The sequence below is a fragment of the Brachycentrus maculatus genome, unplaced genomic scaffold (genome assembly GCF_059751285.1).
Source record: "Brachycentrus maculatus isolate JH-2025_06_01 unplaced genomic scaffold, ASM5975128v1 h1tg000028l, whole genome shotgun sequence".
Taxonomy (NCBI): domain Eukaryota; kingdom Metazoa; phylum Arthropoda; class Insecta; order Trichoptera; family Brachycentridae; genus Brachycentrus; species Brachycentrus maculatus.
This window is the reverse complement of record NW_028280782.1, coordinates 104,455-119,044: the sequence shown is the minus strand read 5'-3', so window position 1 is coordinate 119,044 and position 14,590 is coordinate 104,455. Positions and strand designations below refer to the sequence as shown.

The following is a 14,590-nucleotide window of genomic DNA, read 5'->3' as shown; positions in this document are numbered from 1 at the left end:
AAAAATGATTAAACAATACCTTTTCTTCAAAATGCAAAAACAACACTTTCTGCCCTGTAGCGGGTAAATATTAAGTTAAAATATGACGCTTTTTCTGGGATATAGTATATTTTCTAGGCATTCCGAAAACATGCACAACTGAAAATTGGCGATTTTTGATATATGACGTTATTGAAAGGAGTGAGCGAGGTGTCCAAAGTTAACAGTGTGTCCAAATTTTTTCTCACAATTTCTGGAATCAACTTCACTTGGTAGTTATTTACATCATGATTTATTTACTGATATATCACCTTTGATGCAGAATAATACAATGTCATCAATTGAAATAAAAATGGCACTCTCCTTATAATTCATCGTTCACTTTGTGTAATACCACTTAAGTGTTTTTGTCCGTCTCCGTACAGTAATGGTCAGCGCGCTCGGCTACCGTTCTGGAGGTCCGGATTCGATTCCCAGAGGGGGGTCTTATAAATATAAGTGAGATTTTCACTCTAATATTTATTCAATATTACCCTGGACTGGTACCTGAAGCGGAGGGCTGATCACTTTTTCTTCGTGTGTTAACGATCAAGATAACACTGCGTTTATATGATGCAGTGCCCTATGCACCACTGGGGTGCGGATAAGGGTTCGAATGAATACCACTTAAAAACACTCATTCGTGACTGCAGGTTTCGGAATAATCATTCCGTCATCAGGCCATTAAAATGAAATTATCATCAGTTCATTGAAATGAAATTATAAAACCGTAATAATTTCATTTTAATGACCTGATGATGGAATGATGATTCCGAAACCGGCGGTCACAAATTAGTGTTTGTTTAAGTGGTATTATTGAAATAATCATTTAATTTTTATCTAGTATAGTAAAAATAAACATATTACATGTTTAACAAGACCCTCCTTAACATTTATCGTTAACTTTGTGTAATACACTTTAAAATTGGTATTACATAAAGTGTACGATGAATGATAAAGAGAGTGTTATACCATATTACCATACCAAAATGTTAACAATGCTGTTACAAAATATAAACAAAAAGAAGTTGAATTTTTCCTAGTTTCAAATGATTTGGGAAGAATGCATTTTTTAAAGGCCTCTGCTTATAAAAAAAAAGATTTTCAGTTTTCTCTTCCTCATTAGTAGCTGTCCTCGGATCTCTGCTGCGGCTTCCGGTTTACTGTGATGTTGAGGGCCAGCAGTTGCTGGATGGGCAGTCGTGGAGACAGGTTGACCATGCTGGCCCACTGGCCCGTGCACAGGTCCGGAAAGCGCAGAGCGCTCAGGGCGCGGCCCTCCACGCTCCAGGGCGCCACGCACTGGGGCGCGAAGTCCCAGACCTTCGCCTCGTTCAGCCTGAGCCAACTGAAAAAATTTTCCACTTTTTTTTGGTATCCTCAATATAGATATTTTTTAATTTTTATTGACTTGGCGTTTATTTTGTAGGACTCTATATATTCATACTTGTACACTCTGTTACAACTATTTTGCATTGTTTGGGGATTTTCAAAATAATTTTATTTTGAAAATCCAAGTCAAGTCAATAATAATAAAAAAAATATCGCAATATAGATATTTTTTATTATTATTAACTGTGTTTTTATTTTGTAGGACTCTATATTTATACTTATACACTCTGTAACAATTATTTCGCATTGTTAGGGGATTTTCAAAATAATTATATTTACCATTAATTATTCAGTTTCATATACGTAACGTATGTTTAATCGTAAGTACAAAAAATTGGGACGTCAATTATAGAATATTAATTAATATAATATGATGAAGTGAATAGTGCTATGGCGGCGACGGATGGTATTGTTTGCATACTGTTGTAGTGATTGTCCTGACGAAGAGACGAGCACATCTCTACACTAAATATTTTGTAATAATCTTTATGTTTCTGTGGTTAACTTTAATTGGCTTGTTTAATGTATATTCTTTTAAGGTTTTGTTTTTTACATGTTACTGTTGTTGAGTAGTGTAGTTGTCAATAATGGGTAGAATTGGTGAATGTTACACGTGTGTAAAGCGATCACTTAAACCAGACTATGACGGTCGTCATCCCCGTAAACGCCCAGACTTCCATATTCTTCTTCATCTTTGATGAGCTGTCAAAAAATAATATGAAAATAATTCCTGTAATTGGAGATAATCCAGATTTTGTGAACAAGTATTTGGACACACTTAAAATGTTGTAAGTTTTTGTAATATTCGTAGACAAAAATAACCAGAAAATACATTTTAAGCGAATAATTGTCTAAATTTAGAAATAACCGTATGAAATAGATTCCTTTATCATGACAGGCTATTCGACGATCAATTGTTCTTCCTACACATATTACTAACGGCAAATTGGTTCTTGAATACAAAAAAATAAATGGTTTGTGTTGTTCGTGTCATGTAGTATCAGATCCAGATATTTATTTGTTCTAATATGTAAGGAGATAATAAATAATAATTCACATTTGAAGCACTAACTTTGTGATTTTCCATTTTATAATTTAAATATAACCATGTTTTAAAATCATTATTAATATTTTATAATACCTTAATTATAATGTCTACCGGTTTCGAAGCTAACCGCTTCATTATCGAGACTGTTTAATACTAAAACACTATCTACTTCACAATGTTCAAAATATTTTGACGGTTAGGCAAAGGAGCTTGGGTAGATTTCAATTGGCTTTATTTATTTTGTATTGATTGGCAGTCACAGTCAAAAGGGATCAGGGATTTTGAGTGATTGGAAACATATTTAATAATATACTTTTGGAAAAGTGGTTTATTTGTATATTAACTACTTGTAAACTATTTTCAGTAAGTTTCTTTTTAATTTCTAATATTTCTAAGTAATCTAATTTTAGTCCTCTGTTGCATGTGTGAAATATATTAGAAATTAAAAAGGCAATTCAAATTATTTTAAAATAATAAATACACAATATGTTGTGAATTCATTAAATTTTTTAAATTATATACATATTTAAGTGAATTTGAAAAAAAATATGAAACGCTGATTTGAAACGAGAATCATATATTTATGGATTTTAAGAGACTTTTGAAAATGACAATCATAAATTTTTAAGAAGTAAAAATATATATGCTTATATATAAAACTTACGCTGATATATAAAGAGAATGACAGTCGCAATTCCAAGGATTTCCGGCTAATTTGATAAAACTCAGACTTGGTAAATAATCCAAGGCGCGGGAAGGTATTGAGGGCATCCTGTTTCTATCCAGGTGTCTGAAATATTTGCACGAATTTAAAACAAAAGTTAACAAATATTCTAATCTCTGTCTTAGGTATAATTTCTTCAGTAATTTATCTTCGCAAAGTCCTCGCGTTTTGAAGGATAATCGTTATTTATTAATAGGACGATTGGATCGTATTTCCATTTGACATATCGCTCACTCCTTTCAACAACGTTATACCATATTTAAAAAAAAAAAAAATTTCCGGAGATCGTTTTTAATGTCTAAAAATATAATGAAATGTATTAAAAATTAATATCAATTGAACTTTTTACCATACAACAGATCTTTTTAGATAAAACCTAAATGTTTTTTCTCCATTTGAATAATATTTAGTATGTTTAAAAAAATAATTAAACAATACCATTTCTTCAAAATGCAAAAACAACACTTTCTGCCCTGTAGCGGGTAAATATTGAGTTAAAAATATGCCGCTTTCGCTGGAATATAGTACATTTTCTGGGCATTCCGAAAACATGCAAGACTGGAAATTAACGATTTTTGATGTGTGTTGTTGTTGAAAGGAGTGAGCGACCTATCAATAGAAAACAACACAAAATACAAAGGAAAAAATATTATTTCATTCATAGGTAAAAATAATTATCAATGATTGTAAGTCCCTCTCCAAGTACAAGAGCACAGTGTCTTATTTTTTGGAGAGGAACAGCGTAACTCGTGTTAAGATATGTTAAAAGTAGAAATGTCTAGCTTATGAATTAAATTATAATATTTTTTTACTAATAAAATACAGATGTGTCTGAAACATGCAGATATAAAATGGAAAACAGGAAGTAATATCAGTATAGGGTGGGTATCTATAAGGGGTGGTTTGTTTGACGAACATTTGCGGTTTCTTTTGAACAGAGATGTTTTGGACGTTTATCTGAAGACTTCGAATAGGGTGCAGGTTGGCGTAATGAAATAATATCAATTCGCTTAATAAAATGAAAATATTTCTTTTCTTGCGACTTGCGTCAGTTCGATATACCTTATATTGATTTAGGCAATTTCTCTCGGATTTCATAACATGATGCACACATTATTTTTTTGACATCTCAATCAATTAATCGATCACTTTACACACGTGTACCATTGACCAATTCCACCCATGATTGACAACCACACTACTTAAATTCTTGGAACTTCTAAATGTACTTATGATCAAATTTCAAAGCATTTTACATAAATCACTAGAATTTTCACTTGAAACATCTATTGGTAAGATGAAAAAGCTTTTTTATTTAGCAAAAACTCTTATATTTTAAGTGAGGTCCGATTCCTGAGACAACCACAGTGCTTGCATCACTAGAATTTCACTAGATACATCTATTGGTGAGATGAAAGAAGCTTTTAATTGAGAAGAAACACTTTTGAAAGATAGTATGTGAGGTCCTAATCATATACATATATGATTCGTACCATTGTCAGACTTCCATATTTTTCTTTATCTATGTTGCGAATTCAAATGATGATAAAAAACCCTTTCATTTATGGATTCGGCAGTCACTTTGTGGAAAAATCTTTTAATTTTTTATTAATGTTTTACTTACGCATCCGCATACGGTGTTTGAAAATGATGCGGAATGCATCGAAACACGTGTCACAGTAGATTTAAGAAATTGTGGTATTTACTAAGTAAAACATTCATTAAAAATAATAAAAATAACTCCTAATTGAAGATAATTCAGATTTGTGAACAAGTATTTGGATACACCTAAAATGTTGCAAATACACATCGATAATACTCATCTTAGCCTTGCATTCTTCCCTTATATAATCATTCGAACATGTATCAAAATAATAATTAGATGAAAAACAAATTCTCTTACAAGGTTGTTAGGTTTGGTAGAAAAGCGAATACTTTGTGATGAATTTCTTTGATCATATTATTAGTCAGAATCAGCACTTTGAGTTTTTCGTTTCCTTGAAAAGCTGTTATGTTTAGATATTCGATCCTGTTTGACGCAAGGAAGAGTGTCTCCAGGTTTGAACAGTTCCAAAACAAGTTATCGGGAATGAACGATATGAGATTCTTGTCTAAATTCAACTGTCGCAAGCTTTTCTGGTGCTCAAATTCGTTTCCCTTAAGCTAAAACAATAAAAAATATATGTTTTTTTAAATATTTAAAGCATTTATAAGTTTGTGGTATGGTAATAAAACACTCTCCTTATAATCCATTTTTCGCTTTGAGTAATACCACTTTTAAAAACAATTATTCTTGAATACAATTTATATTTGAAGTACTAACTTAGTGATTTTCCATTTTATAATTAAAATGTAACTTTGTTTTAAAATCACTATAAATATTTTATTATTACTTAATTTAAAATCAATTTAAATATTTTATTCTAACTTATTCTTGACTACCGGTTTTGAAAAATCATTCCATCATAGTGTCATTAAAGTAAAATTATTACGATTTGACATTTGAAAATAATTAACAGCATAATCTCTTTTTTGGAGAGGAACAGCGTAACTAGTATAAAAATATGTTAAAAGAAGAAATGTCTAGCAAATGAATTAAATTATAATATTTTTTTTGTAACTTTGTAATTATGTATTAAATAAATAATTAAAAATGGTGGTTACACTTTCCTTATCATTCATCGTTCACTTTGTGTTATACCATTTTTACACAAAGTGAACGATGAATGATAAGGTTAACAATGCTTTTGATATACAAAACATAAAAATTATGTTTTTTTTTAAATTAAATTAAACACTTGAATAATCCACTGAATTGAGTTTCATTTTTATTTACGACTAGTTTTGAAAACGACAATTGTTTTCATCTTCTGGTACAAATTAAAACTGTTTAATTGTTTTAATTTGTACCAGAAGATGAAAACAATCGTCGTTTTCGAAACTAGCCGTAAATAAAAATAAAACTCAATTCAGTGGATTATTCAAGTGTTTAATTTAATTAAAATAATCATGTCATTCCACGAAGTTAATGCCGAATCAATAAATAATATAAAAATGATGGTATTATACATACTTCTTTCAGACGATTTGATGATATATCCAAGAACAGAAGATATTTCAATCTCTTGAACAAGCCGTTGGTCAGATAACGCAATTTATTTTTCCGCAGTATCAGAACCTCCAAATTTTCTAAATCATGAAAAATACCCTCTGAAAAGATCGATATATTGTTTTCAGCGAGCTTCAGGACCTTCAGGTATTTTAAATTTGCGAATGTCCTTATTTCGATGGTGGAAATGGCGTTTTTCGATATGTCCAGTTGAGAAAGTCTCTCTGCGCCGACCAGCAGATCAGGAGGAAGGAAGGATATGTTGTTATCCGATACATCGATGCTCTCTAGGAATGGATTGTTTAGGAAGAACAGTGAAGGAAGCTGTAACAACTTGTTCCGGGACATATCCAGTATCCTCAAACTGGTCAATCCACGCAGGAGATGATCGGAAACCTCCTCTAAATAATTTTGTTGAAGCCTCCTATAAATTAATGGTTATAAATAAATTGATATCTCAAAGATACATGAAAAATATGGAATTTTTTATTTTCATCATTTTATCCATGTATAACATTCACCGTTTGACCCATGATTGACAACCACACTACTCAAACTTCAGATAATATATTTATGCTTAAATTGGAAACATCTTACGAGTTCTTCAGTAAAATCTATTGTTAAATTTTGTTTTTTTTTTTAGCAGAGACCTTTATGCAATGTTTGTAATTATTTAACATATTATAACACGCCTGAATACACATATTCAATTTTCACAAACTTATTTTTGTGCAGCCTTTTAAAATGATGAATGTTACACAATGTATAGGCTGTAAATGCTTATATTTCCCTATTTTTCTTCATATATCGCTCACTCCTTTCAAGAACGTCATAAATAAAAAAAACTTGATTTTTCAGGAGAACGTTTTTAAAGTTCAAACATAAAATACAATGTATTAAAAATAAATCTCAAGCCACTTATTTAACTTTTTACTGTGCAACAGATCTTTTAAGGTAAAACCTGAATATTTTTTCTCCATTTGAAAATTATTAAGTATATTTAAAAAAAATAATTAAACATTACCTTTTCTTCAAAATGCAAAAATAACACTTTTTGCCCTGTAGCGGGGAAATATTAAGTTAAAAATATGCCTCTTTTGCTGGGATATGGTACACTTTCTGGGCATTACGAAAACATGCACAACTCAAAATTGACGATTTTTGATTTATGACGTTCTTGAAAGGAGTGAGCGATATGTTTAAGATGTTTATAAAAAAATATTAATAAAAATAATCCAGAATTTACCAAGTATATAGAATGAAGTACATACATCAACGGTGTATCGGTTTGTGGTCCCGTGATTAGTTTCGCGGACTCTTTAAGTCAGAGTTTCTGGGTTAGAACCCACTTTACCATAATTTGATACCAATTTCTAATAATCAGCCACTTTGGCTCACAGGAATAGTATGAAATTGAAATATTTGTATAAATAATAGACACATAAAGGTTTCTCTTTAAAAAAGAAAACACTTTATAGCTTCCAAAAACGCAGAAAGGGGATTTCTTGTAACTGAACTATATTTTATGATAAGAAGATTTTTTTAGCATGTATTGATGACATATGAATGAAAATGCGTTTCACATAACGAACTTGCTCCTGGAACGAATAAAATACGTTATGCGAAGCATCACACTCTAGTTAAAAATAGGTGCATATGTAATATGTCGCTCACTCCTTTCAACAACGTCATATATTAGATGTGCATGTTTTCGGAATGCCCAGAAAATGAATTATATCCCAGCGAAAGCAGCATATTTTTAACTTAATATTTACCCGCAACAGGGCAGAAAGGGTTGTTTTTGCATTTTGAAGAAAAGGTATCGTTTAATTATTTTTTTAAATGTACTAAATATTTTTCAAATAGGGAAAAAACCTTCAGGTTTTACATAAAAAGATCTGTTGCATAGTAAAAAGTTCAAAAAGTGGCTTGATATTTTTTTAAATACATATGATTATATTTTGAAACTTTAAAAACGATCCCCTGAAAAATCAAGTTTTTTGATATATGACGTTGTTGAAAGGAGTCAGCGATGTGTACATACAAGTTCTTCAAATTCCTCAAGCTGTCGAAGACAGCCTGCGGCAAATAGTCCACATTGTTGTCGAATAGGTCCAAATCCACCAAGTTCGTTAGACCCCTGAGGGAGTCTTTATGTAATGTCGTCAACCGGTTGACACCGAGGTCTCTAGTAGAGAAAAAACATGTTTTATGACTTTGCTACTAATATTAATAAGTAATAAGTTATGAGATATGAAGAGTTTTAAATATACACATATAAATATAAACACATCTGTCTTTGCAAACGATCTTTGCCTTTTCAATATTCATGCATCTCTTCATACATAGTAATTGATTATTCCGACTCTTGAACTGACCACTTTCAAGTATTTGAAATACATGATCATGATACGTTTTCTTAGGTCTTTCTCCGTTTCTTTTTCTAACTACATTCCAATAACTCATTCGTTTCAGATGCCCAAACCGTTTCAACACATCTTTTTGAATTTTATCAACTATGCTTATCTCAGCCTTGCATTTTTTCCCTAATTCACCAATCGAGCATCTGTCACAAAACGTTTTGCTGTACTTTCGTTTGAGATATCGTATTTCACCAGCTTTCAGTTTGCTTTCATCCTTCTTTTAAAAACTCTATGCTTCACTTCCATACTTTAGGGATGGAACCAGGCTCTGCTGTGTACTGCCAGTTGATTGATTCTCCTTACAAACGTTTTCATACATAAATCCACTCTGAACATTTCATTCTTCGTTCATTGTTATAGTGCGATTATCTAAGTATAAATAACCTTTCATTTTTCTTTTATAAAATGGCCTTGCTTATAGAATTTAATATTTAAGCCAAAGTCAAGTTAAATAAGATTTCATAAATGTTCTTCGCAGATACTTTGTGGCACATTTTATGAACCTTATAAAATTGAACAACTTTGTTTTAACCACTTTTTTATTATTAGTACACTTTAACTATATTATGAGTACTTTTTATTATTACTTTTACTTCATTATTGGTACTTTTTTCTTTGTTTTTTGTGTAATTCCATTAGTAGTTATTGCTACGCAATACACAATAACATTTAAGATTTAGTTTTTGGTAAGGGAAAGTAATTAATTATGAGTATTTTAATGTTTTTAATGTTTTAGAATTTAATGAACCCTGATGATGACAAGGCTCTTCCGAAACCGGTGGATTAAAGTGTACATAAAATAAAAAGTGGTTAAAACGAAGTTGTTTAATTTTATAAAATAAATAAAATTATTGAATTATAAATCACGTAAAGCTTATAATTTGACTATAAATTGATTAGGTACGTGATTTTTTAAAAAAGTAAGTAAATGGTTGTAAATAATTGGGTTCCTGCTCGCTAGGATAAGTTGGATATTTGTAGGGAGCGGAATGAGCGGGACCAAAGTCTTGAAATATGTTGGCATTCGGTCGTTTGTTGGGCATCAGTTCTTTCATGCAGATTGTATGAAATTTTAAGGGTATTATCAATTGGCTTACATTTGCACCACGTCAAAAGGGATGAGTTGAGATGTGGGAAGATAGGTGAGATCGGACCTCCAGCAGGACACCCCCAGTGTCTCCTGGTCGCATCGACAGTATCCCAGTTTGCACTTTCTCCATCGTTCCCTCTGGCGAGTGAGACTCCACACTGAAAGCGAAATCTGATAAATACAAATAATACATGCACTTATATCGACCCTTATTCGCAACCTATGGTGCATAGGGCACTGCATCAATGACGCAATGAATATTCGAAAGATTATTATATAAAGGCAAGATGATCTGTCCTGCGTTTCAGGTTCCAGTCCAGAGAAAAATTATATAAATAATATAGTGGAATGAAATATATTTATTTTTACCCCCATGGGAATTGAACCCGGTGCCCCCAGTATAGTGGTCAAATGTGCTAATCACTATAGTGCGGAGGTGGACATAAAGAAGAAGGTTAAATATATATATATATATATATATATATATATATATATATATATATATATATATATATATATATATATATATATATATATATATATATATATATATATATATATATATATATATATATATATATATATATATATATATATATATATATATATATATATATATATATATATATATATATATATATATATATATATATATATATATATATATATATATATATATATATATATATATATATATATATATATATATATATATATATATATATATAATATATATATATATATATATATATATATATATATATATATATATATATATATATATATATATATATATATATATATATATATATATATATATATATATATATATATATATATATATATATATATATATATATATATATATATATATATATATATATATATATATATATATATATATATATATATATATATATATATATATATATATATATATTAATATAGTTTATATGCATATAAACTAAATCAGCTTTAACCCGGTCATCGGTCGAATAAAATAAAAGTAGAAAAAACTATATATTGTAGTTGTTATTTCATTATATTAAATAAGATTTGCATTTTTGATTTGTACCAAGTTGTTATTTCATTATATTAAATAAGATTTGCATTTTTGATTTGTACCAAAAAATATGTATTTATTAGAACAAAACTAAAATCATAATATTTTTGTTAGTTGACTCAGAGTCTAGGACACTAACAACGGGACCAAAATCGACAAAAAATTGAGAAAAATATAAAGATTTGAATAAATTCCAGCAAAAAATTATAACAATGAAAAAAAGATAAAAAGTATATGGGAATTACCTAGGAATATGGAAGCATCGTTATCAAAATATTAAATTGGTATCTTATCTATTGATAACATACTCTTTCATCACTTTCATGTGTGTTTATAATAAGTCATATCTTATATTCTCAATTTTAATGAATTTTAGAATTTTCTATGATAACGCGTATATTTTTTCCCATTTTATCATCTAAGTGCGATAAAACATTATTTTCATAGACTTTGAACTATGTAAATAATATACACAATATTTTGAGTATGTCCAAACACTTGTTCACAAATCTAGATTTCCCATCACAAAACGCAAATAAAAACGTCTGTGCTATGTAAAAGCTATTTTAAATGCAATATAAATGCCTGTCTTGAACTCAAATGTACTGTGTCATGAGAGTGATCAATATATACATAGAAGTTTCGATCATGGGTAGAATGGTGAATGATACACCTGTGTAAAGTGATTAACTAACCAGCCTATGACAGGTCATAAGCCCCATAAATACTCAGACTTCCATATTCTTCTCCATCTTTGTTGAGATCTCAAATATGGAAAAATATGCATGTGAACATTGTAATTGTCAATGGCATTTTTGTGTATGTTGGAAAATAAATTAACTGTTCTGTCAATTATTCATCTGAGAAAACAAAGCTATACAAATATTTTTCCTGTGAAGAGTCTTTTTCTATATTATAATGAGAAATAAATAGATTTTGTTTTTTGGTCCACTCATATTTTTATTAACAACCAACTAGTTTCGGCAACAACCTGTTGCCGAAACTAGTTGGTTGTTAATAAAAATGTGAGTGGATCAAAAACCAAATCATTTTATTTCTCAAAATAATATATCAATATGATCCAAAGTTAATGCTTTCAATATTCAAAACAGTATTTTTCTCTTTATATTTTTCATAGAAAAAGAAATGAGCCTTTTGCACTACTATTTGTCCCATTTTTTTCATATAAAATATAAAAAGTCTATTTCTGTTCATATTTGGTTGGTTGGAAAAAATTGCTTTTTAGCAATAACCCCGCTAATGTACTTATTTATTTTCTGTTCATGAAGTTTAAATAAATATTTGTCATAAAAAAAAAAAACATTTTTTGTTCATATTATTTGTCTCTTTAGCTAATAAGTTTGCCGACCACTGTTCTAGAGGATATTTTGCAATGATGTCAAATTATACAGAACTTATTTTGTGAATGTGATGAGATGTCATCACAAGATGTCCCTCGTTTAGTGTATTAGTTCAATTTTTGAAGAAGATAGATTTAAATTGGAAACAGAAAATGCAAAAGAAGGTATGCAGTTGACATAAATTGATGAGGCATTAGAACATAAAGATCTATCAGATATAGTGGTGTCTTTTTTAGAAAATATGACAAGACGAATAAGACGAATAAATGAGCTATGTGACAAATAAAAATTTGATTGGTATAATATATTGAATCCATTGTATCTATTGTATTGTTTTTAGGGATCAATCTTATGGGTTTATTATTAACTATACACATCCACTTTCATTTTTAAGACACATAAACTAAATGTGTGGCCTACTTTCAAAATGCGCCAGATCTAATTTTATAAGATTTTAAAATAAATACTATCGGAATGCTAATTGTGTGTTTTATTGTTTAAAATATTTATATACTTGAAAACCCTGCTAAAAAATACTTAAAAACAGCGTTGTTATTCGAATTCCGCTATATTTATGGAACTTGCCTTCTGACCCATATCGGCCAATCAGAGAGCGGGGATAGGTCAAAAATTAAGATGACATCATTATCGATTTGTGTCTCGTGTTTTTTTAAACTTAATAAAAAAAAACTTAAAAAATTTTAAAATTCTCTATTTCATAATATTTTATCTAAAGATAGAAAAATCTTTTAAACATAAATGTTACCCGGAGAATTTGTCATTTTTTGGAAAATCGACTTACATGGATCTGGCGGATTTTGATAGTAGGCGACACTAATGAGCTATGTGACAAATCTTGATTGGTATAAGATATTGAATCCATTGTGTCTATTGTATTGTTTTTATCAACCTTATGATTTTTTATGAACTATACGCATCCACTATCATTTTTAAGACATATAAACTAAATATACTATGAGTCCTTGTACATATAGGCAAAGAGAATTTTCCAAGGCATCTAATTAAAAAAAAGTGAAAATGGATTATTTTATTTATTGTTTCGGCATTAACTTTGTGGTAAGACATGTTACAATGATTAAAGAAAACACTTGTGTTTTACCACTTGAGTTTTATTATAGACTACATGTTTCAGAAGTTAAACTTCCATCATTCAGGTCTGTATAATAACTGACAATAAGTTATTACAGACCTGAATGATGGAAGTTTAACTTCTGAAACATGTAGTCTATAATAAAACTCAAGTGGTAAAAAACAAGTGTTTTCTTTTATCATGGATTATTTTGCCAGTGAGAACTCACCTGGTTGCTCCATCGCTCTCAGTCTCCTCTCCAGCATCCGGAGCCGGAAGCCGCCATTTTCTATTTGGTCAACAGAGTTAGGGTGCATCCTGTCGTCCGCGGGGGGTTGGTCTCCTTGGGCTAGTTTCTTATCCAGCAATTCCATCACTTCACAAGCGGAGAGGGCACAGACGCCGTCATAATTTTCGGATGTCAACACTGAAATGTATTATTATTACATATTTTCATATATTTTTTTAATTATTAAATGAAAACACAAGTTAAGAAGTCTTATTTGTTTTATTTTTATCTAATGTATATTCGCTTTAAAAAAAGTAGATAACAAAAATAAATAAAATTTAGTGACGTAGAAATAGTCCCCTCGACGACTCATGTTTATACTCATTTGTCTCAGAGCGAGTATAAACACGAGCCACGCGTGAATGCTACACACAAAGAGAATAGTGTGTACAAACATAATTTTCATGTTATTTCAAATTTTAAATACAGTTTTAGCGTTTTGAAAATTGCCATTTTGTCAGCATCTCGTGATTGTTTATAAAAGGTTTTTTGTAAATTAAATTAAAAAATACAATATCCAAAAAAAAATAATTATGAAGTCAAAATTTAGAAATTTGTTTTAAAGTGAGGTTAAGTTCCCAAAACACAAAAAAACAATACAATTTTACTCAAAACGTTTTAGGTGTGTATGGGTTACACGTGTGTCAAGTGATAACTCAACCAGTCTATGACGGCTCGTAAGCCCAGTAAATACCCAGACTTTTTTAAAATTTTCCTTCGTGTTTGTTGAGATGACAAAATGTGTCATTTTATTATTTTACAATTATGATTCAGTCATAATATATAAAATAATATATTACAGGAATTAAAAAAAATAAATTATAAGTAGTTAACAGAAAAATGACAAAGTTTATTCATACCTTTTAGCGCCGAAGTAATCAATAAAAATAATATATAATTGATATTTACTGTATAGCTAGTATTCAACATTTTAAGTTTATTCATATTGAATCCCCTGTACTGACAAATATCCTTAGGGAATG

At 29.6% G+C, this 14,590-nt stretch overlaps 1 protein-coding gene across 1 annotated transcript; it reads right to left on the bottom strand.

The window, feature by feature from the left end:
• Nucleotides 1-528: 528 nt before the first annotated feature.
• Nucleotides 529-14,590, bottom strand: LOC148312937 (uncharacterized). The gene is made up of 8 exons (XM_088271022.1): nt 14,468-14,590; nt 13,548-13,745; nt 9,812-9,962; nt 8,336-8,479; nt 6,256-6,715; nt 5,086-5,345; nt 3,123-3,248; nt 529-1,366 (listed from the first exon to the last, which is right to left on the bottom strand). Exons 1-8 carry the CDS (start codon nt 14,550-14,552, stop codon nt 1,141-1,143), a joined length of 1,650 nt encoding a protein of 549 aa, XP_088127148.1. The 5' UTR covers nt 14,553-14,590; the 3' UTR covers nt 529-1,140.